General features: G+C 51.5%; 2 protein-coding genes across 19 annotated transcripts in view; both read left to right on the forward strand.

Moving 5' to 3' along the window:
• Window positions 1-3,328, forward strand: part of NAV1 (neuron navigator 1) — a 219,227-nt gene extending 215,899 nt beyond the window's left edge. For 6 of the 7 annotated variants that reach the window (XM_021064511.2, XM_021064513.2, XM_021064516.2 and 3 more), the window contains one exon: window positions 38-3,328. In XM_021064511.2, the coding sequence (XP_020920170.1) occupies window positions 38-133 (96 nt within the window). In that variant the 3' untranslated portion in view covers window positions 134-3,328. The remainder of the gene's footprint in view (window positions 1-37) is intronic. The other variant, XR_014817546.1, reaches the window with a different exon arrangement.
• A 5,434-nt stretch (window positions 3,329-8,762) lies between these two features.
• The window catches only part of IPO9 (importin 9), a 40,332-nt gene continuing 21,673 nt past the window's right edge, over window positions 8,763-27,421 (forward strand). For 5 of the 12 annotated variants that reach the window (XR_014817550.1, XR_002336275.2, XR_014817554.1 and 2 more), the window contains exons 1-11: window positions 8,763-8,932; window positions 19,296-19,357; window positions 19,532-19,618; window positions 21,182-21,383; window positions 22,612-22,700; window positions 23,362-23,448; window positions 23,916-24,035; window positions 24,146-24,246; window positions 24,420-24,478; window positions 24,925-25,076; window positions 25,725-25,823. Coding sequence is in view for 6 of the 12 variants with exons in the window: in XM_021064519.2 (XP_020920178.1) it covers window positions 8,770-8,932; window positions 19,296-19,357; window positions 19,532-19,618; window positions 21,182-21,383; window positions 22,612-22,700; window positions 23,362-23,448; window positions 23,916-24,035; window positions 24,146-24,246; window positions 24,420-24,478; window positions 24,925-25,076; window positions 25,725-25,823 (1,221 nt within the window). In the remaining 6 variants the exon portion in view is untranslated. Of the gene's footprint in view, window positions 8,933-12,990; window positions 13,100-14,098; window positions 14,142-19,295; window positions 19,358-19,531; window positions 19,619-21,181; window positions 21,384-22,611; window positions 22,701-23,361; window positions 23,449-23,915; window positions 24,036-24,145; window positions 24,247-24,419; window positions 24,479-24,924; window positions 25,077-25,724; window positions 25,824-27,421 lie in introns of all 12 variants that reach the window. The other 7 variants (XR_014817553.1, XR_014817552.1, XM_084979417.1 and 4 more) reach the window with 2 other exon arrangements.

The following is a 27,421-nucleotide window of genomic DNA, read 5'->3' on the forward strand; positions in this document are numbered from 1 at the left end:
CCCACAATCTGATTTTCCTCTTTCTGCCCCTCTTTAGATGGCCATGCTGCTGAAACTTCAGGAAGCTGCCAATTATATCGAGTCTCCAGACCGAGAAGGCATCCTAGACCCCAACCTCCAGGCAACGCTTTGAGGCCTGGTGGCCAATCACGCAGACAGTGGGCCACGGACACCAGCCTCGGGCCGCCTCCCTGCCCCCGCTTGCTCCAGAGCGGCCGTGAGGACAGGAGGGGGAGGCGGAAGGAGGGGCGGGTTCCCGGTGCTGCACCTTCAAGAACTCCTAGTGGGACTGGTGGGTGGAATCGGGGAACTTGCGTCCCCAGATGCATCTCCTGGCCTCTGCTCATGACTTTGGGGAAAAGATGATTCTGGGTCTTTTCCCTTGATTTCTGGTCTCAGTCACAAACTCCTGGGCTTTCTGGGGAGGGGTTCAGGAGACATAGGACCAACCTGCAGTCGTTCCTAACTGACTCTTGCAAACAGCCCTGTGGGGGTGTGGGGGCCCCCCCAGGTGGGGGCCCCCCGAACTTCCCATAGACCCTGCCCGGTTCCATCACCACTGCCAACAGCACCCACCCCCCCGGATCTCGCTGCAGCCCAGGAAAAGAAGCATGTGGTTTAAAAATGTTTAAATCAATCTTAAAAGACAAAAAGACAAAAAAAAAAAAAAAAAAAAAGACAAAGAAAAAGCAGAAGCTGGAAAGAGAATATCCAGTTGCCGAGGTGGAGAGAGTGCTGCCCCCCCCCGCCCCCTCCGCCCGATGACACAGGGGACGCCAGTGAGATGGCTGCCCATCTAAGACGTCACCAGACCACAAAGATACCATCACAGCCTTCAGAGACACACACGGCTGGCTGTCTCACACCCTCTAATTTAACACGCATGAGTCAATAAACCCTCAGTTTTTTTTATTTTTTATTTTTGCTTTCCATTCGTTTTGTTTCCCTTTTTTCCCCTCCCATCTGCTGATTTACTTTCCTTCTCATTTTCTGGTTTTTTTCCCATCGCCTCCCGTGTCCACGAGCTGCTTGCATTGTTTTCCAGGGGCTGGTTTGGCCTTTCCAAGTGGCTCTTTGGACACTGATGCCATCTGATTGGCACCAGCTAGCCACCCACCATTGCCCCTGTCTCTGGCATCCTTGGGGCTCACGTGGGACAGGAAACATCAGCTCAGCAGCAGTGGGACAAGAGGGCTCTCACTTCCCTTGTGAGAAAGCACGCACTACGCCCGGGAGCTCAACAGCCAGCCTCTGCACACAACTGCATCGTCCTGTGGTGATGGGAGGTCCACCCTGAGCTGCACCATGGGCTGGAGGAAAACCAGAAACTAGGAATATGCCTCCGTCTTGTATCCTGTTCGGCCCCTCACCGCACTATTCTGATGGCCACCACTTTGTCCAACTGAATCTAGAGTCCCGAGCTGGCCATTATGTTGGTTCTGAACAGGTGGGTGTTCATGTATGCATGGAAATCCATAGGAGATGCTCCCAGTCAGTGTATAAGGCTCAAGGACTTGGATTTGGTGGCAAAGATCTGCCTTGTGTAGGGATCCACCTCTTGCAGAAGCTGCCCCGAAGGTCCGGCAGTCTTAAATCCTCCATTGGACAAGCACTTATTGGGCACCTACTGTATACACCCACTAGGTTAAAAAAGAGAGACTTGGGCCCTTACATTCACAGCCTAGTAGGAAATGTTCTCTCCATCAAGCATGTATGTTCTGCTCTCTGGACCTTCAGGATCACCCAAGAAATGCAGCCAGAAGCCAAGGAGCCCACCAGGAAGGAGCCTGGGAGTCACTGTCGCGCACTGGGGTTGGTGCCCTGAGCGGGATCAATGAGGGACAGAACCAGTGAGGACAGCTAGGGGTCTGGCTTATCTCGTGAGGGCAGGTCCTGCCCTTTCTGAAGTCCCCATGCGACCAGCCTACCCTGCTTCCTGGGTAGGCCGCCGTCTCAGGCTCTGGAGACCGGGACGCAGGACAAGCCTGGGCCCAGGCCTTCGAGTCCAGCTTCCAACAGCACAGGGCCTTCTCAGAACCCAGCGGCGCGCTCACCCGGCTCTGTCCCACCACACCAAGGAGCTGATGCTTTGCATCCTCAGATGACAAAGGGTCCAGAAGGCAGTCCAGGCTGCTCCCTCAAAGAGCTCCTGCAGCCATCGGATGGCTCCCGGGGCGGCAGGGTCCAAGGTGCTGGCGTTAGTACCGCTGCTGGGTCTGTGAGCTGCAGTGGTCCCAACTCGGCTGCACAGTGTACAGTTCTGCGGGGAGGAGGCTGCTTGTCCAAGGCTGGTGCTGACACCTCTGCCTTAAGGTCTCTGTCTGCGGAGCGAGGAGGCCCAGAGCGGGGTTCTGCCCTGGAAGGAGGGGAAGATCGCCCGAGGGGCCTGCTTTGGGCGCAGGCCTCTCCTGACCCTTCTCGGCTCCAGCCCCGTGGCCGTCTTTGCCCTGCGGTCGGGCCCTTAGCTCTCTTCTCGGTGCTGCCCAGCCAGTGCCTTCGGTCCTGGGCGTTACTGGCTACTTGAGAAAAAGGAAAGGGGTGAACCCCTTCCTCCATCCAACTGCCTCAGACACCCCCTCCCCACCCCGGCAAAGCGATTCCTGCCTCCCTGTAACCATGGCTACCACCGAGAATTTTAGCTGGACCCTTGGCAGCGCGGCTCTGGAAGCCTGTGGCGTTACCACGTTTCCCCTCTGAGCCTGGGATCCACAGCTCTGCTTTCAGTGGACGCTGCCCTGAGCCCAGTCGTCAGTGGCTTTCCTGCAGCAAGTGTGTTCCCAACCGGCCAGGTGGCATCAGCCTCCATGTTCCCTCTGCAGCCTGGGACCCCTGGCCACCGGCCATCTCCCAGGGACCTCCGGGTCGTGGCGACTGCAGGAGGCCAACCCTCGTGGTGCTAGAACCCTGGGGACACTGGTCCAGACCTCGGAAGCCGAAACCCACGCTCCTCTCACCGCCCTGAGTGCCCAGAGCAGGCTCAAGGCGTCCTCCTACCTACGCACCTCCACCTGCTTCTCGACTCAGACCCCTGGGATCCCTCAAAAAAAGAAGCCGGGTCCCAGAGCGAAACTCAACCCCCCCAGGCGCCTTGAGAAGATCACAGGCTCTCAAGGACAGGGGTGTGTGCTGCCCCTCCCCTAGCCCCCAGGCCCCCTCCTTACCAACGCTGCAAGCAGAGGGTATGGTTCAACGCCCAGCCCCTGGGAGGTGCCTGCTCGGCCCCTTGTTTCTGGAAGAAGACCAATCCGTTTGTCCCATGTGCGTGCTGTGCTCTCAGTCCCCGCCTAGGCACTCAGAATAAAGCACTAGGTAACTGGAGGCCAACGGAGGCCCTGATGTCTGTGTGTGTCTCTCGCAAGAGCAGGTGGCTATTGCTATTTCCTATCTCCTGAGCTTCGTGGAGTATTTTTTTTTTTTAATCTCTGCTTTACGGTAGCTCTGCGGTGCTTCTCTGTCCGTGCGTGAGCCTCAGAACAGCGTCTGGTTCACATGGTCTCTGCAGGGGGAGCCGGAGGCTGGCAGGAGAGGGTTTGCTCAAGGTCCGTGGAGGGGACACCCCCATCCCCCTGCCAACAGAGTCCTTAGTGGCTGGCATACTAAGCTTTGGTTCTGGGTTACCAGCCTTCCAGCCAGCTGCTGCCAGGCTCCTTAAGGACTTCAGAAAAAAAAAGTCGTTTTTACAGTTTTCACTTCTTGCCTCCTGGTTTTCCTGGTTTGGGGTTAACCTCTCCATCTCATCACCCCTAAAGATACGCGTCACACACTTCACAGGGGCACCCCTGCAGTCTCAGAGGTCACTTCGTCTCCTGCCATTTTCCAAGAGCAGGTGGACAGCGGTGGGAACCTCACATGGTGGGCCCCCTCCCGTGTGTGTGTGGGGGGGGGCACCCACACTCAAACCTGGAGGGAGGGGTGAGGCCCTGTAAGGCAGGGTCAAGGAGGGACCGGCCTGAGACCTCAGGGATGCCTTACCGCAGGGCCTCTGGGAGAGCACGCTCCTGTCGCTGTCACGCCTTTCCCCCAGGAGTCTTTGCAGCGCTGACATCATCCGGGTCAGCAAGGGGAACTTCTCAACTTCTCACACTTTTCCCCTTTCCTCACTCCCGGGCCCTAGCTAAGCTGCAGCTGGATGGGGCTCTGTAAGCCACCCCTCACCCCCAACCATCGCTGATGGGTCAACACATGCTCTTCCAGAAGGCTCCCTCTTAGGATGATGGGTAACTAGCGTGTTCTGGTCCACTGCCCCACTGAGGTGGCTGTGAGTGAGACATGGTTTTAGGGACACTAACCTCAAAGGCGGAGCCCAAGATGATGCTTTTTTTTTTTTTTCCTTGTTTCTTTTTAGGGCTGCACCCAAAGCATGTGGAAGTTCCCAGGCTAGGGGTCAAACTGGAGCCGTAGCTGTCTGCCTACACCACAGCCACAGCCACACTGGATCCGTAACCCACTGAGTGAGGCCAGGGATCAAACCTGCATCCTCATGGATACCAGTTGGGTTCGTGACCGGCTGAGCCACAACGGGAACTCCGGAGGATGCCCTTTAGAGCTGAACCAGCGTCATATAGTCTTTGAGTCCTCAACCCACCTGCTCAGGGATACGGAGGCCCCCATCCTAGCTAGCCCTCCCATTGCCACCCCTCTGCTCCAGCTCAGCTCAGCCTGGAGCAAGCACTCCAGCCACAGATCCTGGGAGCCATGGAATAGTCTAGATGTGATACCGATAGAAATTGGGAAACTAAGGGACACCAGCACCGTTGAAAATTGAGCCTGTGTGTACCAGATTCGTCCCGTGTGATGTTCTAGCTCTCTTCCTTGATGGAGAGGTTTTTTTGGACTCTGGAGTGGTCACAGAAGTAAGTGAACACTTGGTCCCTTGTCACCTATTTCTTTTCTTTTCTTGCTGCACCCACACCTTGTGGAAGTTCCAGGGCCAGGGGATAGAATCCAGGCCACAGCAGGAACAAGAGTGGATCTTGTCCCGCTGCACCACAGCTCCACCTCTTTTATTCTTTTCTTTTTGTCTTTTTTGTCTTTTGAGGGCTGCACCCACAGCATATGGAGGGTCCCAGGCTAGGGATCTTTTATTTCTTAAAGCAGAGGTTCTCAACAGAAGCTTCCAGACCAGCAATGACAGCGGCATCCAGGAACCCACTCAACATGAAATTCTCAGACCCCAGTCCAGACACCCTGAGTCAGAAAGTGAGGAGAGGGCCCAGCAATTCATATTTTAACAAAACCCTTTTGGCAATTCTGATGCACAAGTTTGAAATTCACTGTGTTGGTATCAGCCAGGTATCAGGGCCCCCCCTAGGCCTTGAGCACCACAATTAAGGTCCTAGGTTATGAGTCAGACTGTAACATGAGTTTGAAAGCTGTCTCATGATTCTGTTTTTCCCTTTCTTTAACATGGAAAGATAGAGCTCCCATTGTGGCTCAGCGGTTAATGAACCTGACTAGCATCCATAAGGACAAGAGTTTGATCCCTGACCTCGCTCAGTGGGTTAAGGATCTGGTGTTGCCGTGAGCTGTGTTGTAGGTCACAGACACAGCTCAGATCCCACGTTGCTGTGGCTGTGGTGTAGGCTGGCAATTACAGCTCCTATTCCACCCCTAGCCTGGGACCTTCCATATGCCACGTGTGTGGCCCTAAAAAGACCAAAACGAAAGAAACAAAACAAGAAAACTGTGGAAAGAAAAGGTATGTGTGCCTTTGGGCAGACCTTAGCGGCATGTCTGCACCTCCTAGTCCAACATACGGAGGAAGATGGCATGGCTCTGAAACTCCTCCTTGGCAGGCTATAGGCTTACGGGGAGAAGGCAGAACAAGGTCTCCTCCAGGTCCTCTTCTAGATGACAGGTCTATGCTGATGAGCCTTTTGCCACTTTCGTATTAGGATGCCAAGAGTTAAAAAGTCTGATTGGGTACAGCAGGAATTGGCCCAGCACTGTGTATCAATTATACTTTGATTTTTTAAAAATTGCAACTAAAAAAAAAAAAAAACCCGATTGGTATTTCTGTGACAGCCCGTTCTCTTAGCAGCATCCCTGGCCCTTGTTTGAGTTCTAAAGAGCACTGCTGGGGTCCTAGAACCTGCCAGAACCTCCTTTCCCTCCACCAGGACTTGGCCACACAAATGCTAATAGCGATGGAATAAGATCTTAAAACAATCTGAAAGGAGCTTCCTGTCTTTCCAAACTCACAGACTCCCGCTGGTGGGGCCGTGGGGAGATGAGGCATGACTGACTGGTTTTGTTTCATTTTGTCCTTTTTCCCTTGAGGGCCCTTGTGGGCAGAGGACGAAGGGACATCTGGTAGTGGGCATCCTGAACTGGGGACCCAGGACCTGGAGAAGGACTAGAGCCAGAGGAAGGCGAGCAAACAGCTGCCCTAAAATACCCCTCGCCGCTGCCCCCGGCCTCCCACGGGATGTCCCTGCTGTGCCTCCTGGACGAAGACCAGGAGAGGGAGCTCGCCCCTCCCCGGTCTCTGGGCCACTGCGGTGCAGGCGCCTCCCACTTCCTCCTCCTTTTCTGTTTTGGTTTCTTTCAACAGAACCATCTTTTTCTTAAAGGAATTCCAACCCCTGCTGGATTCCTTTCCTTCTCCCTCCCACCCATCCTGCTTCTGGCAGTGCTGTCTGTGTGATGGTGGCTTTGTTTCCGAAGGCCCGCCGGTCCTCCGGTGGAAGGCAGGCAGGAATCTTTGCAATATATATATATTTTTTAATTTATTGGGCGCAAAGCCCCAAACCAGGATCTGTGTGTTGTGTCTGTGTGTTTCGGTTTTGTACCACGGGCCCTTCCCCTTGACACCCAGCGTGGAGAAAGCGAGCCGTTGTACACAGTTGCTGTAACCATCATCAAAGAACTGGGCCGCCCCCTCGGTGATTTGCCTGAACAAGAAATTGGCTGATCCTTAAATCCATGCCAGGGCCAGCGGAAGAAGCCTTTCTCCCGTCACTGCCAAAGGCCCCTCGTCGAGGCTCTCTGTCCACCAGGCATGTGTCTCCCCAGCCAGAGTCACCTGTTCAACGCCATTGCATTTCAATAAAGTTATCTCCTGTGTTGTCTGCTGGCACTCTCTCACTCCCTCTCTGGTGTCTGTCTCTACTGGTCTTTTGGCCTTTCCTTGCTCTGGAAGATCATTTGGCTAATCCAGAGGTGAGACCCACCTGCCTGTTGATGGCTGACCCTCCAACCCTAAGCAGGAGTCTCTGGGCCCCTTTGGTTGTGGGTATGTTTGTGTGTGGGGGGGGGAGGGTCTTGCCTGCACAGACCCAGCATCCTTCACCAGAATGCAAAACATCCAGCCCAGAAGTCCTTCCTTCATGGCCATGGTGTTAGAAAACATACCACCTTCTGGACCTGGGGGAAAAGTGAATCAACCTAGGAGAAAAGAGGCTGTTCATTCTAATGGAGTTCTGCTTCTCCTGGCCACTCAAAGAAGGAAAATGACAAATCCTACTCTTCCCCACTGTGAAACTTTGGGGTCCAAGAGGCAATCTTTCCCCTAGGAAACTGCTATGGGGACCCAACCCAGCTCTGCCCTCTATCAGGGAGGTGGCAAATAGTTCAGAGCTCTCCCTGAAATAAGCAATCAAGGAAAAGTTCCCTGGTGGCCTAGCAGGTTAAGGAGCCAGCACTGTCACTGCTGTGGCTCAGATTTTTGACCCCTGGCCCAGGAACTTTTGTATACTGCACGTACAGACAAACACGAGAGGAATCATTCTTTCAGAAGAATACTCAGATGAAGTGACCTGATCCCTGATTGTTGACAGCTTAGCATCCACGGTCTTAGAACTGGGCTAAGAGTGGCTACCTGGTCCTCTTTGCCACTTAGGAACAAGTCATGATCCCTAGAAACCATTTTAAGGCATTCAACCTGAACAGCTTATTATGAAACATCTGTCCTGTTTGGTCTGAACCTCCCACCCCAACAATGGTACCATCCTTCTACCACGGCAAGCATTGCATTCACTCTCCACCCTTTAAAGGTCCAGTGGTAACTCACCTGGAGAAAAAATTTACACTTTCTCAGCACATGGGACTTATTCTCCAATAGTCAGATAAGTACTTTCTCTGGAGGGGACAGCCTTACCGACGCAGGTCTCTCTCCTGGCCAGCGACTATCTGACCATGAGGTTAGGCTCACCTGGCTGGAAAAACCATGGACCCGGCCTCTGCAAGATGACCGCTCCCCTCTGCCCAGCCCACTTCAGATTCTTTCCCTGCCCTTTGGATTCCTGAAACTGCGATGAGTTCCCTGTGGTGGCTCAGTGGGTTAAGGACCCAACATGGTCTCTCTGAGGATGCATGTTCCATCCGGGCCTCGCTCAGTCGCTTAAGGATCTGAGATTAAGAGACTCATTAGTTGTGGGGGGAAAGAGGTCGGCTTCCAACCCCCTCCCTAAAGCCTTGTCCACTCATTCCCATCCCACCCTCTCCTAACGCAGCATCTCACCCCGAAAGGATCCGTGCAAGAGGAGGTACAGGTCTTGGCCTGAGCTGCGGCCAAGGCTGCCCACGCGCTGTCTGCGGCCGTCAGGGAGCCCGCACCTCGCGGGGGCTCACTCGACAGGCTTCCCGCTGAGGCGCTGCAGTTCTTGTCTCCACCGCAGGCGGCGCTGTCTCGGGAGGCTCATGCCGCTGCCCCGCCCCTCGCGCGCCCGCCCGGCCTGTGCGCAGGCGCGGCTTCGCGGATTGGCCGCGCGCGGGAGCCGTCCGGCGGCGGCGGGTCGGGCCGCGGGGCTGGCGCGCGGCGGGAGAAAGATGGCGGCGGCGGCGGCGGCTGGCGCGGCCTCGGGGCTGCCGGGGCCGGTGGCCCAAGGGCTGAAAGAGGCGCTGGTGGATACGCTCACCGGGATCCTGTCTCCGGTGCAGGAAGTGCGGGCGGCCGCCGAGGAGCAGATCAAAGTGCTGGAGGTGACAGAGGGTGAGTGAGGCGGGTCGTCGCGAGGGCGGCTGACCTGGGCCGCGCTGACCGCAGGCTGGGGAGGGAGGGTCCTGGGGAGGCTAGTCAGGGAGGCCGGTGGGGAAGGAGGGTTCTCCCGGGAGGGAAGGTCCCCCCGGGAGGGAGGCGCCTGGGCGGCGGCGTGGAGGGTCCTGGAGAGGCCGGCCGGGGAGGGAGGATCCGGGGCGGGAGGGTCCCGGAGGGAGGGCCCCACGGAGGGAGGGTCCAGGGAGGGAGGCTCCGGGAGGACCCTGGGCGGCGGCGCGGAGGGTCCGGGGCAGGCGCGCTGAGCGCGGGCCCGGGCTCGCTCTCGGCCGGGAGCGCGGGGCTGGGCGAGCGGGCGGCGGGGTTGAGGCCGCGGCCGTGGGCCGGAGACCTGGCGGGACCGCGCCTCCGCGCGCCTCCCCGGGAATCAGTCAGACGCCTGTGCGGCCGCCTCCCCTCCCGCGCGCTCCCCGGGGCTTTTCGGAGTGGTTGGCACTGCTCGGGGAAGCTGATCATCCTTTGTCTTTGAGTCTTTGTCCGCATCCTCCTAGTATAGGCTTGAGAATGATGGAGGAAAGAACGAGCCTCTGGCTTGAGGTCGCCTGTCAGTTCCTGCCCAGCGGGCCTTCCCCAGGCCCGGGGGAGCCTTGCTACACGGGCAGTTTGATCCTGAACCCAGAGGAGAGAAATCCTCTCGGGCTTTATGTCAGAAATGCGTCTGGTCCGTCGGGGCTCCGCTCCCCCAGCTCAGCAGGGAGGTTCCACCAGCACTCAAATTGCCGGTGGTCTGACCAGGCACTCTCAGAACCTCGCAGTGGCCCTCCTACTGGACTTAGGGTTTTTGTTGAAAAAGACTTAAAACAGCTTTCCTTTAAATGTAACGTCCTCCCACGACATGGAGCACCATTGAAAACTAAGTCACTTCTCTTGGAAATACTTAGAGATTTGGGATCCAACAGGTTAGGGACCCGGTTTTTGAAGGCCTAGTTGGAGCTGTCATTGTTCTGGAAAATGTCAGACACTGCAAGAGGAGCAACCTCGGGATAGAAGAAAGCTCTCTGGGAGCCATGCATAGGTTGATCTGTGGGAGTTATTATAGCCTCCTGGGTAAAATTCCTTTATTCACAATCTGTCTCCCTTGAGTATGAAGTGACAAAGCAGAGGAACCTCATCACATTCAAGTTATTGCTTGCATAAAGTTGAAGGTTTAGGGTATGACCTGCAAGGTTGAATCAAGTTTTTGGAGTTGAATGTGGTATTTGGGACCCTTTGGAGGTGGTTTGTGTTTCTAAATAGCCTAATTCCTTCTTTTTATTTAAAAACTGGGTGTTCCCATTGTGGTGCAGCGGAAATGAATCTAGCTAGTATCCATGAGGATGCAGGTTCGATCCCTGGCCTCTCCCAGTGGGTCAGGGATCACAGCATTGCCATGAGCTGTGGTGCAGGCCGGCAGCTGTAGCTCCGATTTGACCCCTAGCCTGGGAACCTCCATATGCTGTAGGTGTGGCCATAAAGCAAAAAAATAAAATAAAAAATAAATAAAAACTGTAGAAATTCATGCCTTTCGGTAACCTCTCTTTGAGATGGAGAATGGCGATCCATTCCTCAGATTCAGTACCTTGCTTTTCTCTGTTCCTCTTGTGGCCTTTAACAGATTGTCTTTGCCCATTAAGTCCTGGGTACCTCCTCTGTTGTAGTCCGTTTGAATCTCATGCATCTCCTTAGCGTGGTGGGCTTCTTTGCTAATCATTGCCCTCCTTTTGTGGAAATAAAGCAGCTGGCTTCCTGGCCAGGCTTAGCCAGTCGCCTGGCCCGATGAAACTGGCAGGGTGTTGCTCTGTTGGTACGCCCTGCCGGCCAAGGTCAGAAGCCATTCTTGCAAATGAATGAACCTTTTCCACTGTTTGGAGTTGCTTCACATTTGAGTTTTATCCAGTAGAAGAAACCTTGCTTTCTGGTCCTAGGAAGCACACTTCCTTCACACTTGAAGTTAACAAGACATCTGGGAGTTGGTGTCTATTACTATTTGTGTTCTTTTGATCCTTTTTTGGTTTCATGAAGCCCAAGGTTGGATGACAGCCAAATCTGCTTGTTTACAGTCCCTCTGTCCTCTCGAATAACCGTGGGGATTTTTTGGCTGCTGTTGTGGCATGTGGCAGTTCCTGGGCCAGAGATTGAACCTGTACCGCAGCTGCAGCCTGTGCTCCAGCTGTGGCAACACCAGATCCTCATCCCACTGCCCTACACAGGAACTTGCCATACTGTCTTCACGAGCCATTTCTCGTTACCTTACAGATGAGATTGGTCCCAACTGATCCTTAAGATTAACCAGTACGTTCCCTTGACAGACACGGGTGTGCTACCTCCTCAGCTGTCAGGTGCTGACCCCTGGTCTTGGAGATTATGTGGAACAATCTCTAATTTGGTTTTTTTTGGGGGAAAGACACAGGTCAGTTATCAGCTGCCTGTTCAGCGGACAGACAGGCGAGGGTGACCTACTCTGACCAGATTCTGGGGCAGAGCAGATTTTGAGAAGCAGTTATCTTAGAAATTGAGGTGCTGGAGCCCAGAGTACATCCTGGTCGGTTACTCAGTCTGCCAGCTGATGTTTTCCAAGAAATAACTTGCCTGTATGCAGTTATCATGTTTTTCAGAATGGGGCCTGTTCTCTTAAGCCCAGGAAATACGTGTATGTGAGAGACCCACCTGACTCCATTGGTGGGTCAGGTTTAAAAGGGTGAGGACAGGCGTTCCCGTCGAGGCGCAGTGGTTAATGAATCTGACTAGGAACCATGAGGTTGCGGGTTCGATCTCTGGCCTTGCTCAGTGGGTTAAGGATCCGGCGTTGCCATGAGCTGTGGTGTAGGTTGCAGATGCGGCTCAGATCCTGCGTTGCTGTGGCTCTGGTGTGGGCTGGCGGCTGCAACTCCGATTCGACCCCTGGCCTGGGAACCTCCATATGCCGCGGGAGCAGCCCAAGAAAATGGCAAAAAGACAAAAAATAAAAGGGTGAGGATAGATGGCGCTCATCAGCCTGGTGTCCCGGAATGATTTTCGTGAGTCCCTGTGTTCGTTGTTTCCCTTGTCACTCAGAAGCAGAGGGAAACCCAGCAAAGCTTTCTGAGTAGTGAAAGCCTGTTTAACAGGGCTCCTTTATTAGCGGGGCGGTGCTTCTCACCACCTTCTTCAGACGGCACTCCCCTTCTGAACCTGAGAATTTGGCTCTTCCCATGCCGAACCGTATTCCAGCGGATACTCAGGAACCCTTTCGTCTTCCTTAGGAAGATTGACCTTTTGAGTTGTATCAGCAGGGTTAACAGGAATCTGGTTCTATTTTAGTAAAGTAAAAATTAGTCTTTTAGATCTTTTAGAGTATTCTTCTAATTCCATTTTATTTATCAGGTGAGATCACATCTAGTATCTTATAGTACTTAAAAAGAAGGGAAGTTTTTGAACTGCCAGAGATCTTGTGCATCCAAGTCTAATGTCCTCTACTCAGCTCTGTCAACTCTTTTTTGTCTGACTTAGGATAAGATTGTGACTTTTGAGAATTTCAGCTCTATTTTTGGTGTACTTACGCTTGAGTTTTTTTGTATCTTAGAATGAAGTTATTTCCTCCTTTTTCCTCCTCTGTCTACTGTCTTCTGAGCAGCGTCACCTTAGCGGCGTCGTGGGTTGCTTTCCTTTATAAGCTTTCCTTCTCCAGGCCAGCATAGCATAGACTTTTCATATGGCAGGATGACTAGATTTAGACCCTGGGTCATTGTCTTCTTTCAGTTGTTTCTTTTGGTCACCAGAAATGGAGACATTTGGCCTTGGCTTAGTCTTCCCTGTCTTGCTCCCAGCAGGTATGTCACGGGACGTACATTTTTGCTTTCCTCCCACCACCATTGTTGTGAGCTGGGGCGGGGGGATTATCTCCCTCGCTTTTCCTAGGGTCCCAGGCTGCCCAGGTGTCAGTGTGGATTCCCCATATTAGGTGCCTAGAGAGATGCGCGTGCTGGCTGGAAGTTGGCTTCCTGGTTCTCATGGGCGCTTTTCTGGCTCTCTTACAGTGTAGCGTAAGCACTGTCAGCCGCGAAGGGAGCCCTCAAGGATCCAGACGCGCTCCTGGGCATGTGGCGGGCACTGAGCCCAGCGGAAGGCGGCCACGCTCGGACAAAGGCCAGTGGCAGAGTTTTCTTTTTCTTTTCAGCTGTGGTTTTGTGGTGCTTACCGACCCCCGTGAGAAAGGGGCTTCTCCAGAGCCCCACTCAGAACCCCTTCTTCCCAGAGCAGTCCTTGTGCCTGGTTCTTCCTCCCATAGCTTCCCTGGCTGTCCAGGCATTGCCGGCTCTTGTGCTGCTAGTAGACCAGCAGCATGCATTTCTTAACTTATCCTCTGCCCTCCTTGCTCTCCTTTGGATCGTCCCTTCTAAGCTGAGTTTTAGCAGCAAAATGTTTTTTGCCTAGTGAGCCAAAATGAGAGAGAGGAGCAAGGAAGACAAGAGAGGGGAGCAGAGACTACAAGGCCGGAGGGGATGGTTAAGAGAGAAGGGAGACGGTTTCTTAGAAAGGAGGTCAGGGGGTACCGCTCAGGATTGGATCGCAGGTGTAATCCAGACCACGGAGAGCCAGAGTGAGAGCCCGGAGTCACGGAGTGGGTCAGCCTTATTCGCCTTGGGGAAAGGGATGAGAGAAATTAAGTTTCCTAACGAAAAGGGCTTTAGAAAGCTCTCCTCATGCAGCCTGATTGGGGTAGTCCCCCTTGGGCTTCACTTCATAGATCGAATCTTAGTTTAAGCCGAACTGATCCTTTAAAGGGAGACACAACAAAGCAGCCAAGTGTATCTGTGCTTCTTTGTATTTTCCCTGCCTTAATCATCCGAAAGTAAGTGATTCAGCTGTTCTTTCTACTGCTTTCTAAAGAAATGATGTTAGTTTCAACAAAACTAGAAATCCACCAACACACCCTGAAATGAAGGTCCTTTTTTCTTTACAGATTACTTATTTATACTTCTTCAAAAAAATACTGTATGATCTCTGTCGAGTGAATATCTGCAAATAGGATTTTTACTTCTTCACAGAAGTCATCAATGATAAGGGCAAGGGCATTAATCAGATTTAAAGTAAGAGAACTTGAGGGTATTTTCTGGCTTTTCATTTTGTGCATTATTTTTATAGCACAGAATTCACCATCAACACCATACCACCGCTATCATACCTTGTAAGTGATTCTTCTTAGAGCTTTTAAGTAAATTAAAATTAAATTCAGGATGGAGTTCCCACTGTGGCACAGTGGTTAACGAATCCGACTGGGAACCATGAGGTTGCGGGTTTGATCCCTGGCCTCGCTCAGTGAGTTAAGGATCCGGTGTTGCTGTGGCTGTGGTGTAGGCCGGCAGCTACAGCTCCAATTCAACCCCTGGCCTGGGAACCTCCATGTGCTGCAGGTGTGGCCCTAGAAAAGACCAAAAAAAGATTAAATTCACTAAAAATAAAGTTAAATTTTATGGTATCAGACTCTTCTATGGCAACCGATATCCCTGTATTTCCAATGGGTGAATGGTCTAGGCAGACTAGGTTAAATAAAGTAATAATTCAGGAGTTCCCGTCGTGGCTCAGTGGTTAATGAATCCAACTGGGAGCCATGAGGTGCTGGGTTCGGTCCCTGGCCTTGCTCAGTGGGTTAGGGGTCCGGCATTGCCGTGAGTTGTGGTATAGGTTGAAGACTCAGCTTGGATCCTGAGTTGCTGTGGCTCTGGTGAAGGCCGGTGGCTACAGTTCCGATTGGACCCCTAGCCTGGGACCCTCCATATGCCTCGGGTGCAGCCCTAGAAAAAGACAAAAAATAATAATAATAATTGATACACTCTCTCTTCTATCTCCCTACAACCTAATACAAATGAATTCTTTGTCTTTGGATTTGGGGGCTTTCCCTTCTGTTTTAGAAATTTGTCCCTAGTGGATGGTGATGATATTCTTTGAAGATTTTCCTTCCCATTAAAGCTTTTGAGCAGAGAGTCATGTGTTTCAAAATTCCAAGCTGCTTCTTTCCTGTGTGGGGGAAATAAATGTTCAGAGAACATCTACTGCGTTGTGCTCATTGTAGGTACGAATTCCCTGGCTGACTTAGGTCTCTGGGCCCCACTTGGATCTTAATCTTGGGAGGATCGCTTCCTCTCGTCGTCCTTTGCAGCCTCAGGGATGTGTGAGGCAAGTGACTGGTGGAAGCTGGGGCGTGATCTTTGATAGGTTGCTAGACAAAGATCCAGTACTGTGATCCTCACCAGAGGGCTACCTCCTCCTGGCCCGCACATGGGACAAATGGATTCGCACTAAGCCCTTCCTTCCTTCTTTCCTTCCTTCCTTCCTTCCTCTCTCTCTCTGATTGGTAAGATGTAGAGTTATTAACATCGATCAGACACTTGTGAAGGAGGCATCGGGGCTCTGCCCTGAGAACTAAGTAGGCTCCGTTTTTATAATCCAAGAAGAAATGAGGTGGGAGAGAGATCACCTTCTTCCTCTTCTTTTGTAAAGATGTTGCAGGAAAATGGGGCGTGAGAGGATGGTTATATCCTGATCTTGGGTGAGTTCTTGGGATGGGGCCGTCAGGTGAGGGTCTTGGCCTTGCCCAGGAAAGGATTCGAGAGTGAGCCTTGGTAAAATGAAAGCAGAGTTATTCAGGGAGAGACACACCCCATAGACAGAGTGTGGGCTGTCTCAGAAGGTGAGATGAGTGGATTGGAAGTTCTCAGGTTGATGAGAAAGGACGCCTGAACTCTGGCAGGATTTGCTGTGTAATACGTCTTTGCGTTGGTGCCAGTGTGGACTGATGGGAAAGGCACGGTTTCTTTTCCCTCTGCGAGTCTCCATGTTAATCCCACAGCAGTATCTGTGCTTTCGCTGGGATGGCAGTTATTCAGATTTGTTTAGGCTTATGGTCTCCACTCAAGTTTCAAACCCTTCTCAAAAAAGTCCCACTTTATACCTCAGTATCTTTTCCACAGCTTATGAGTATCTTGTTCTCATTTTAGTTTGTCCCTATAGTGATGATCCAGAAATTGTACTCCTGGAAGGAAATTAAAAACCCACATCATAGTGGTCCATGAAAAAATTACTGAAAAAGTGCCTTAAAAAGAAAATACTGTGGGGAGTTCCCTTTGTGGCTCAGTGGTGTTCCCAGCACCATTTATTGAAGAGACTGTCTTTTCCCCATTGTATACTTTTGGCTCCTTTGTTGTGAATAAATTGACCATGAACGTGTGGGTTAATTTTTGCACTCTATTCTGTTTCATCAATCTCTGTGTCTGTTTCTGTGCTGATACGATACTGTTTTAATTACTATAGTTTTGTGATGTGGTTTAAAATCAGGAAGTGTGATGCTTCTAGCTTTGTTCTTTCTCAGGATTGCTTTGGCTCTTTGGGTGTTTTATGGTTCCACACAGATTTTAGGATTGTTTGTTCTATTTCTGGGGAAGGAGCCTTTGGAATTTGAATAGGGATTGACACAGCAATTCCAGAGCTGAGGCTCTAACCCCACTGATCTGTAGCTTCCAAGTGGGATGGTGAGCCTGTTGTGCCCTGTGCACCTGCCACAACCAGGCCGTTCTGAAAACCCATGTTCATTCTCGAGAAAGTGCCCTCCATTAGGGTAGAATGTGAGTCACAAATGAACATTTTCATTTTCTAGCAAGGTGAAAAGAAACAAGGAAAATTAATTTTTAATGCTGTAGTCACTTAACCCAATGTATGCAATGGATTATTTTGATATATAATCGATGTAAGCTTTGCTGAAATATTTTACAGTGTTTTGTTTTCATGCTACGTTTGCAGTCTGGTGTGTGTTTCACATTCACAGCATGCGGCATTTGTCACAGCCATGTCTCAGGTACTCAGTAGCCACTGTTGCTGGTAGTTGCTGGCCTGGAAAGCGAGACGTGGCACTCTTGGCCTTACAGTCTGCTTTCTCCTTCCACAAATAAATATTTGATCATTTACATCTTTGCAAGTGTAAGTTAGATATAACTGAAACTTCTTTCTTGTATTGAAATTCACTTAATATGAAATTTACCATCTTAATGTTAAGTGCACACAGTTCATGGTATTAAATACATTGATATTGTTGTATAGCCTTCACCACCAACCATCCCCATTTCAGCTTGTAAAACCGAATCTCTCTCCACCCATTAAATAATACCTCCCCAGTCCCCCCACCAGCCTCTCACAGTCACCGCTGTACTTTCTGTCTGTTAGATTTTGACTCAACGCTGAGTACCTCATAAGTGTATGCACACAGATTTTGTCTTTTTGTGACCGACTTATTCCACTTAGCACGCTCTCCTCACGGTTCATGCACTGTAGCCGTTGTTTTAGTATATTGCAGAATTTCCGTCCTCTAGAGGCCGAGTGACCTACCATTGTACTTATATACCACATCTCACTTATCCAGTCATCTGTCGGTGACCTTTGGGTGGCTGGTATGACTAATGCTGCTATCAACATGGTGTACAAATATCTCTACAAGACCCCGCTTTCAGTTCTTTGGGGTATATACCCAGAAGTGGAATTTGCTGGATCATATGATAATTCTACTTACCTTCTACTTTAAGGAACCACTGTACTGTTCTCCCAGAAGCTCTACCATTTTACATTCTAAGTAACAGTGCATAAGAGTTCCAACTTATCTGGAGTTCCCATTGTGGTGCATCGGAAACGTATCCCACTAGGAACCATGAGGTCGTGGGTTTGATCCCTGGCCTTGCTCAGTGGGTTAAGGATCCGGTGTTGCATGAGCTGTGGTGTAGGTCACAGATGCAGCTCGGATCTGGCATGGCTATGGCTATGGCTGTGGTGTAGGCGAGTGGCTCTAGCTCCAATTAGACTCCTAGCCTGGGAACTTCTGTATGCCACAGGTGTGGCCCAAAAAAGACCAAAAAAAAAAAAAAAGAGTTCCAACTTCTCCACATCCCTGCCATTGCTGGTTTTCTGGGGGTTTTTTTTGTTTTGTTTGTTTTGTCTTTTTTTTGCCATTTCTTGGGCTGGGTCTAATCGGAGCTATAGCCGCCAGCCTACGCCAGAGCCACAGCAACTCGGGATCTGAGCCACATCTGCAACCTACACCACAGCTCACGGCAACGCCGGATCCTTAACCCACTGAACAAGGCCAGAGATCGAACCCGCAACCTCATGGTTCCTAGTCAGATTCGATAACCACTGAGCCACGACGGAAACTCCTTCTGGGTTTTGATAGTAGCCATCCTAATGGGTGTGACGTGGTGTCTCAGTTCGGGTTTCATCTGCCTGATGATTAGTGATGCCGAGCATCTTTTCATGTGCCTGTTGGCCGTTTGTATGTCGTTGGAGAAGTGTCTACTTGAACTTTATGCCCATCATTTCATTAAGTCATTTGGTTGTCGAGTGGTAGGATATTTTTTATAGGACTGGATGTTAAATCGCATATTCATAGAGATTTGCACATTTTCTCCCAGTCTGTGGGTAGCCGTTTTACTTGGCTGATAGTGTCCTTTGCACAGATTTTTAGAATTCTCATGAAATCCAATTTGCCTAATTTTTCTTTTGTTGCCTGTGCCTTTGGTGTCCACATCCAAGAAATAATTTCCAAACCTAATGTCATGAAGCTTTTGTCCTAGGTTTTCATCTAAGCATTTTCCGTTTTAGGTCTTAGATCTTTAGTTTTTACATATGGTATTAGATAGGGGTCCAGTCTTTCCGCATGTGGGTATCCAGTTGTCCCAGCATCAGTTGTTGAAAAGACTATTCTTTCCTCTTTGACTGTCTTGATGCCAGTAGCACGTTATATTGACGACTAGATTGGTAGTAAGTTTTGAAATTGGGTGGTCTGAGTCCTTGAGGTCCCTTGAGCTTCCATATGAATTTTAGGATGGGTTTTTTTTCTATTTCTGCAAAAACACCATTGGGATTTTGATAGGGATTGCATCGAAGGATCTAAATTTTAATTTGGGAATAAGAGCTGCTTATTAAAAACAGTTCACTTATAGGAGTCGTAGTTTTAGGACTGAGCCTGTTCAGGCCAGATTTTCATCTCTTATCTGGTACTGTACACCTGGGCAGCTCCTGAAATCTGACCCTTTAATTTGGGGAGGGGGGTTGGATATACCAGTTTTCACTTAGATGTTACATTTACTGGTCTAAGGGGTGCACCTTTGCAGGAAAGGAGGCCATGTGGGGGCTGGAGGAAGTGGGAGGAGCAGGGACTGCCCTGCAGGCCACCGTGTCCCTTACCGGCCGTGAGCCAAGCCTTTCTGGGCAGTCTCTGGTTGCTGTCAGGGTCAGAGCCTGATAAGTCGCTGTGGCTCTCCCGGTTGCTCTTAAACTCACAGTGAACGTTCTCTTTCAGAATTTGGCGTGCACCTGGCAGAACTGACCGTAGACCCCCAGGGGGCGCTGGCCATCCGCCAGGTAAGTCCAGACTGATGGGCTCGGTTTGTAGGGGATGTCCCTTTGTTTGAATAACTTAGGACTTGGTGTCAGGCTTGGATAGACTTGACACGGAGCTCTCAGGCCGTGAATACGGCTTTGACGGGTGAAGAACAACTTTCTCTGGCCGGCCTCCTCAGCTTGCTCTCTTCACAGCTGGCATCTGTCATCCTGAAGCAGTACGTGGAAACACACTGGTGTGCCCAGTCGGAGAAGTTCAGGCCTCCCGAGACTACAGAACGGGTAAGGAGGCCACTCGAATGGCCTACCCGTGGAGGTCCGAGGGCCGTCTTGGGAGATTGGGCTGTTGGCACTCTTTGTGGGCAAAGCGCTCTCAAGAGACCGGGTGGAAAAGGCGACGGGTGGGCCGGGCGGCTGGCTTTCCCGGCAGAGGGATGGAGGTCAGAACCCGTCTCAGGCTGCCTCTCAGCTAGGAAATAGCTGGGAGGTATTTTAGCTTCTAAGCTTCAGTTTCCTAAGTATCTAAAATTCCAGCTTCAAAGAATTATTCGAGGATTAACTGAAGTAATGTTTCTATTTAGTCCTCGCTGTGCAGCCATTCTGGGCCCTAAGAAGTTCTGAGGTAGTAGGTCCGGAGTGACGCCGTCCAGTGGGACTCTGCCTTGGTGGGCTGTTGCGCACCTGTGCTGCCCCTGTCACCACCAGCCACCACGGTGGGCAGTGCTTACCCTGGGGCTGATGCAGCCGAGGACCTGAAGTTTTAATTCCCTTTAATTTTAATTAACTTAAATTTTTTTTTTTTTTTTTTTTTTTGCTATTTCTTGGGCCGCCCTTGCGGCATATGGAGGTTCCCAGGCTAGGGGTCGAATCGGAGCCATAGCCACTGGCCTACACCAGAGCCACAGCAACACAGGACTCCCTAATTAACTTAAATTTAAATGGCCACGTGTAGCTGGTGGCTCCTGCCATAGACAGCGTGAGTTTAGAGATCAAAGGTGAGCCGTCTGGGTGAGCTGCTTGCAGTTTATATTTGGGAGTTCTCCATAGATATGCAGTACCTTGTACACGTTGCTCTGCTTTGCTTTCTTTTTTGGGCGGGGTGGGGAGCGCCGCAGCCACAGCATATGGAAGTCCCAGGCTAGGGGTCAAATCATAGTTATAAATGCTGGCCTACACCACAGCCATAGCAATTCGGGATGCAAACTGAGTCTGCAACCTACACCACGGCAACGCTGGTTCCTTAACCCACCGACCAAGGCCAGGCATCCTCATGGATGCTAGTCAGGTTCATTACCACTGAGCCACAACAGAAGCTCCTTTTTTTTGCTTTTTAGGGCCATACCTGCGGCACATGGAAATTCCCAGGCTAGGGGGCGAGTCAGAGCTGTAGCTGCCGGCCTACACCACAGCCACAGCCATGGGGAATCTGAACCATGTCTGCGACCTACACCACAGCTCTCAGCAACACTGGATCCCTGATCCACTGAGTGAGTCCAGGGATCGAACCTACATCCTCATGGATACCAGTCAGATTTGTTACTGCTGTGCCACAATGGGAACATCTCCTTTTCTTTCTTAATGGAAATTCTAACACCAAACATCAGGCATTACTGCCCTCCATAATGTCTCTCTCTTTCTTTCTTTTTTACTGTTATTGGTTGACTTACAGTGCTGTGTTAGTCCCGCGTGTACAGCACAGTGAATCAGTCATTCATATACACACACCCCTTCTTTTTTCCCATGTAGGTTATGACTACGCATTGCTTTGCCAGCAGGGAGACTAGACAGGACTCCCTAGTCCCTCGCAGACTGCTCTAATGGCAGGCGGGCATTTCTCCTCTGCAGGCAAAAATCGTCATCCGGGAGCTGCTGCCCAGCGGGTTGAGAGAGTCGATAAGCAAGGTGCGCTCCAGCGTGGCCTATGCCGTGTCAGCCATCGCGCACTGGGACTGGCCTGAAGCCTGGCCCCAGCTCTTCAACCTGCTCATGGAGATGCTGGTGAGCGGAGACTTAAACGCAGTCCATGGAGCCATGCGAGTGCTGACAGGTACCAGGAGCCTTTCCCTGGCTTCGTCCTTGGGTCCTGAGTGACAGGAGTGCCTACCAGGAGCTGGGCGACAGCGTGGCGCTGAGCAGTAGGGACTGACCTGTAGAGCCCTCCCCTGACCCTGCAGTCCCCCAGGGTCTTATAGAGATGTCGTAAAGGACATAAAAACCGGGAGATGCAGGCACCAAGGCAGGATTGAAATGTGTAAGCCACAAGCTCCAGCTTTTCTTCAGTCTCAGAGAACTTTGGAGACTGACCTTGCCAGCGTCCCAGGTGACTTGAGAACACTTAGTCTGGACTGAAGCGTGTAAAGTGCTGGTAAATGGAGACCACCAAAAATGATCCCGAGAGGAGCGCGTGCGGTGGGCGAGGCAGCAGAGGAGTGAGCAGACGCTGGGCTGCAGGCAGGATTGCGCACTTAGCAACGCCCTCCTGGGGCCCTCGCCCTCTCGGAGCCTCAGGGGTCTGGGAAGTGCGGGCGGAGCAAGGCCATGCCCTCTTCTCCTTCTTCAGGTCCCTTTCCACTGCATGTTGCTTTTTGCCACATTCGTAGGGTGGATGGAAGTCCCTGGTTCCCTGGAGCAGTGGCCTCTGGCATCGGGCTCAGGGCAGGGGCACTTGTCCAGGTGGAGGTGGAGCCCAGTGAGTCTGCATGCATTTTAGTACCTGCATCAGAGCAGCTCCTGGGGCGGGTACTGAAGGTGGGCCCAGGGGCGAGACACCTCCAGGTACACCTGGCTATTGATACCTGGGCAGACGAGATGGATTCAGAATTTCCAAGGTGGCCTCGCAAAGGTTTTTACATAGTTTTGTTACAGGTTTTTCTTTTGGTTTTTTTACGGCCGCACCAGTGGCATATGGAGTTTCCCAGACTAGCTGCCAACCTACACCACAGCCTCGGCGACGCCAGATCCTAAACCCACAGAGCGAGTTCAGGGACCAAACTCGCCTCCTCGTAGACACCACATCGGGTCCTTAACCTGCTGAGCCACAATTCCTACAGATTTTCTTTCAGCATTTCCTGAAGGTTTTCGCTCCCCGTCTCCTGTGTGCTCCTACTGTTCTCTTCCCCCTTCTGACATGATTAGCCAGACTGTCCCACCCCTCCTCCCCAGGTGAGGCCCCAGGCAGTGTCTTTACCTGGGTGCTATCTGTTTGCAAACTGCCACACTTAACGTCTTTATGTAGGAATATATTTTTTTTTACAGCGCTACTTTTTTCTTTGTAGAATTCACTCGCGAGGTAACAGACACCCAGATGCCCCTCGTGGCTCCTGTCATTCTCCCAGAGATGTACAAGATCTTCACCATGGCCGAGGTAGGCAGCAGGAGGCGCTTGGGCTCTGGCCAGCCTCCCCCTCTGGTGGGAGACAGTTGTGTTTGCTGCCAATTCCCAAGCCTGAAGGCTCGAGCTGACAGAGACCTGGACGGGGTCACCTGGAGCCCTTTCCCTTGTATCTGCGGGGACTGCCCCTGAGGGAGGGCGCAGTAGCTGGAGGTCTCCTCTGAGCACCGCGCCTTCGTGCTGCCTCAGCCTCGCTGAGTCCCCCACCCCAGCTCCCAGTCCATCACTGCGCTGACCGGACAGGCCCTCGCTTTCCCATCGAGGCGGCAGGTTACTGACACCTCTTAGGGGTGACGTTTTACCCTCCTACTCCTCTCTGTCCCCAGCCGAGGGCTGTGTTTTTCAAGAAATACACTGACCATGGGGTGGGGGTGGGGGTTCCAGCAGAACCCAGCTTGATATTTTTAGTCCCATTCGCCTGCAGAAACCTGTAGATAAGGCTGATCTAAGAGGTTCTAACAGCCTGCCGCCTTTTATTCCCTAAATTATAAAAGTCTGTCTCTCAGACGTCAGTGGATGACGTTTCCCATCTCTCAGGAATCCATTCTCACATCAGGATTGCAGTTAGCTTTTTTCTTCTAGTCAGACACACACACACACCCGTCTCACGGCTGTGCTGGAACTTGTTTCCCAGGTGTACGGGATTCGAACCCGGTCCCGAGCCGTGGAGATCTTCACCACTTGTGCCCATATGATCTGCAACATGGAGGAGCTGGAGAAGGTGAGCAGGTGGCCTGCCTGGAGGCCCGGTGCAGCGGCGCCCGGTGGGCCGCAGCCTGCAGCATGCGTGCTTTAGAGTTCTGATTCCAGTTCTTGCTTGCTTGGTTACAGTTTAGTTTCCTCTCACTGGAACCTTATCCTTCTTGCACCTCATCCTGCATCCTTGTCACAGTAGTCGCCCAGAACTTGCTACTCTTACCACCCTCTGGTGAACACTTGAGACTCAGAAGTAGCTTTGAAAAGTGGCTCTCATGTAATAGCTTTCGAGAAGCTCCTGGTGAGGACCTGCAGGTGTCAGGTGAGGGAGCGGGTCGTGAGGCCACCTCCAGCAGCTGGCCACGCCCTCTTGCCTGGGCCCGAGCCTGAGGAGACCTGCCCACTGTGTGGGCTCTTAGCTCAGGGGTAGACCTGTGCCCCCAAGGCCCTGATGAGGGTGTGCCCGGTGCCAACTCTGGTTCCCCTGCCCAGGGTGCCGCCAAGGTGCTGATCCTCCCTGTGGTGCAGCAGTTCACAGAGGCCTTTGTCCAGGCCCTCCAGATCCCCGACGGCCCCACGTCCGACAGCGGGTTTAAGATGGAAGTCCTGAAGGTAAACACACACTGCTGTGGAGAGGCTTGGAGTTGAAGGGGGGCCTCGAGTGGGTGGTTTTTCTTCCATAGCACTTGTGACTCTCGGGGTTTTTCTCTTTAACTTCTCAGGCAGTGACAGCCCTGGTGAAAAACTTCCCAAAGCACATGGTGGCCTCCATGCAGCAAATTCTGCCTATTGTGTGGAACACCCTAACAGAAAGTGCGGCTTTATATCCTTTCCAGAAAGTTTAAGGGACCTGCCACCACTGGTAGTTGGGAAGCTGGTGTTGGGTGCTTCCACCTGTTTTAAAGTATCTGCTCTTAGCGTTGGAGTGTGTAGCGTTCCCTTGTAGAATGTATATAAAGCAGACTCCAGATTCTGTTTCTTTACTCTGCGTCATACTTATGTGAGGACGGAGGTCAATTACACAGAGGAAGTAGAAGACCCTGTGGATTCGGACGGTATGTGGTTTCTTTGGTCTTAGCTGGCGTCCTACTTTCTGAGCAGAGGGAGCTAGCGAGGGAAAGACAGAGAAAAGGCAGGAGCTTAGAGGCTTCCCGGTCTTGAGTGCGTGTTCCAGTTGAGGTTCCTTTCAGGGTGGTTGATGTGGGGAAGTGCAGAATTGAAAGTTGCTGGTCTGTTTCTAAGAGGCGTTTGCATAAATCTCAAAATCATGGGATTTCTGAGTAGAAAATATCGTCAGCGGGTCTTACTGTTTCACTTGAAAAACCAAGTTCCTTTCGTTTGACTCCTCAGCCCTCTCTTCCGTTCCCGGGGGAATAATAATTAGCAAGTACTTTCAATATCCATTAACTTACAGAGAGCAAGCAGCGTAGTTCATTTCCAGGCTCTGTGCCTTCCTTGTGCTTTCTGGTCATTAACCTCCTCTCTTGTGTATTTCCTGTAGGTGAAGTCCTGGGCTTCGAAAATCTCGTTTTCAGCATTTTTGAATTTGTGCACGCTCTCCTAGAAAACAGCAAATTCAAAAGCACTGTTAGGAAAGCCCTGCCCGAGCTGATTTACTACGTCATCCTGTACATGCAGATCACCGAGGAGCAGGTAAAGCGCCTTCGGAAGGCACTTGGCAGCTCGTTCTGGGAAGTGCAACTTGAATGTGAGATCGAGGTCAAAAGAGCGATTCATTCCTAGAAACAGACCTTGTAGGAAAGTTGTAGGAAAGCTTTGATGTCATGTTATTGCCAGATCCCTGGGTGATGGGCTTTATCACCTCCTACATTAGGTCATTGAACTTTTAGAATCCTTCTGGTTTTAGGACCACTAAGCAAAGACTCTGATATCCAGAAGAACCCGTCCTTTCTCTGAAAGGAGAATAGTGAAATACAGAGTTCAGACCATGGCCCTGGCTGGTGCATCATTAGACCGGAAATGAGCGTTGAAAAGATAAGACCTGTCTTAACTGAATAGCACAAGAATTGACTTAATTACCCCCTCAGACCCAATGTGCTGAGAACATGGATCCATCAGAGTAGCAGCTGGCAGGCGGCCTGCGTCCACAGTAGCAGGTGAGCAGCGGCCTTGGCCGCTCACCTTGGTGTAAAGGCTTGGCTTCTCTGCACCAGAGAGAGTAGAGTTCTGTTCAGGATGAAAACAGGAGGTTGAACTTGGCACGTGTGGCTGCACGGAGGGCACGTGTGTGCACCAGATAGGCAGCCGCATGGAGACCTCACGCCATCGTCGTCCTTCCAGATTAAAGTGTGGACGGCCAACCCCCAGCAGTTCGTCGAGGATGAAGATGACGACACCTTCTCCTACACGGTTAGGATCGCAGCTCAGGACCTGTTGCTGGTGAGAGGCTTACCTTACTTCTGCCGGGTAATCCCAAACTTGAACTTCCCCGCTGCTTTCTCGACACTGAGCCCACGCTGAGCGGTGTTGTTGGGTGACTTTATCTTGGGCTTTGGGTGGATGACAAGAGCATCTCGAAAGACGTTTGAGACTCGGGAATTCTGTTTTGGTTTTTTGCTTTTTGGGGGTTTGCCTTTTTGCCTTTTCTAGGGCCACTCCCGCTGCATATGGAGATTCCCAGGCTAGGGGTTTAATCGGAGCCGTAGCCACCGGCCTACGCCAGAGCCACAGCAACGTGGGATCCGAGCTGTGTCTGCGACCTACACCACAGCTCACAGCAACGCCAGATCCTTAACCCACTGAGCAAGGCCAGGGATCAAACTCGCAACCTCATGGTTCCTAATCAGATTCATTAACCACTGCGCCACGACAGGAACTCCGAGACTCGGGAATTCTGAAGTCATGGTTTCCAGTTCCGATTTACATGTAATGTTAGATGTAAAAACTGTGCAGAGGATCGTGTTCTAGCGAGTAAGGGTGGTCGAATCAGTCTTTTCAGTTTAATTCACTCCAGGAAAAGTCTAGCACAAACTGAGGTTGACAAATGTTTTTTAAAAAGCGTGTGTGTGTGTATAAGTATGTATGTGTAGAGTTCCCACTGTGGCTCAGCGGGTTAAGAACCCGACTAGTATCCATGAGATTCGATCCCTGGCCTTGCTCAGTGAGTTAAGGATCCAGCCTTGCCCTGAGCTGTGGTGTGGTTTGCAGGCACGGCTCGGATCTGATGTTGCTGTAGCTGTGGCGTAGGCCGGCAGCTGCAGCTCCAGTTCAACCCCTAGCCTGGGGACAGGTGCAGCCCTAAAATTTTAGACTGTGTATCTTGCTGGGAGACAAACATCCAGACGTCTGCTCCTTTTTCTCTGGCTCTGCCTGGAACATCGACGTGTTTGTGAGGGGCTGTACTTGCTACCTGTTGGGTGCACAGCTCGTGCTTGCACTTGCTGAACGTGTCTCGGTAGCCCTGGTATTTCTAAGGCACCTACGAAAGACCACCCAAGTTTCAGTTAGTAGATCAGCCTCTTCTTTCCACAGTCAGGCTCCCAGGAGTAAATGTCCAGTCCCCTGCCATCCACAGCTGAATCTGTCATTGATCCCTTAGGCTCTGCTGAATATAGCTTTACAGTGCTTGGCCACTGAGGAGATATAGGTACTGCTGAAATTAAATTCATTTGAGACTTTTTTTTTTTTTTTTTTTTTTTTTGTCTTTTTGGTATTTCTTTGGGCTGCTCCCGCGGCATATGGAGGTTCCCAGGCTAGGGGTCGAATCGGAGCTGTAGCCACCGGCCTACGCCAGAGCCACAGCAACGTGGGATCCGAGCCGCATCTGCAACCTACACCACAGCTCACGGCAACGCCGGATCATTAACCCACTGAGAAAGGGCAGGGACCAAACCCGCAACCTCGTGGTTCCTAGTCGGATTCGTTAACCACTGCGCCACAACAGGAACTCCTCATTTGAGACCTTTTTTTCCCTTTTCTTTTTTTTCTTTTTATGGCTCTACCCATGGTATATGAAAGTTCCCAGGCTAGGGGTCAAT

Source organism: Sus scrofa, chromosome 10 (assembly GCF_054392235.1).
Source record: "Sus scrofa isolate SSC_HxYL_T2T_F1_AM1 chromosome 10, Sscrofa_HxYL_maternal_Yorkshire_Landrace_v2.0, whole genome shotgun sequence".
Classification (NCBI taxonomy): Eukaryota; Metazoa; Chordata; class Mammalia; order Artiodactyla; family Suidae; genus Sus; species Sus scrofa.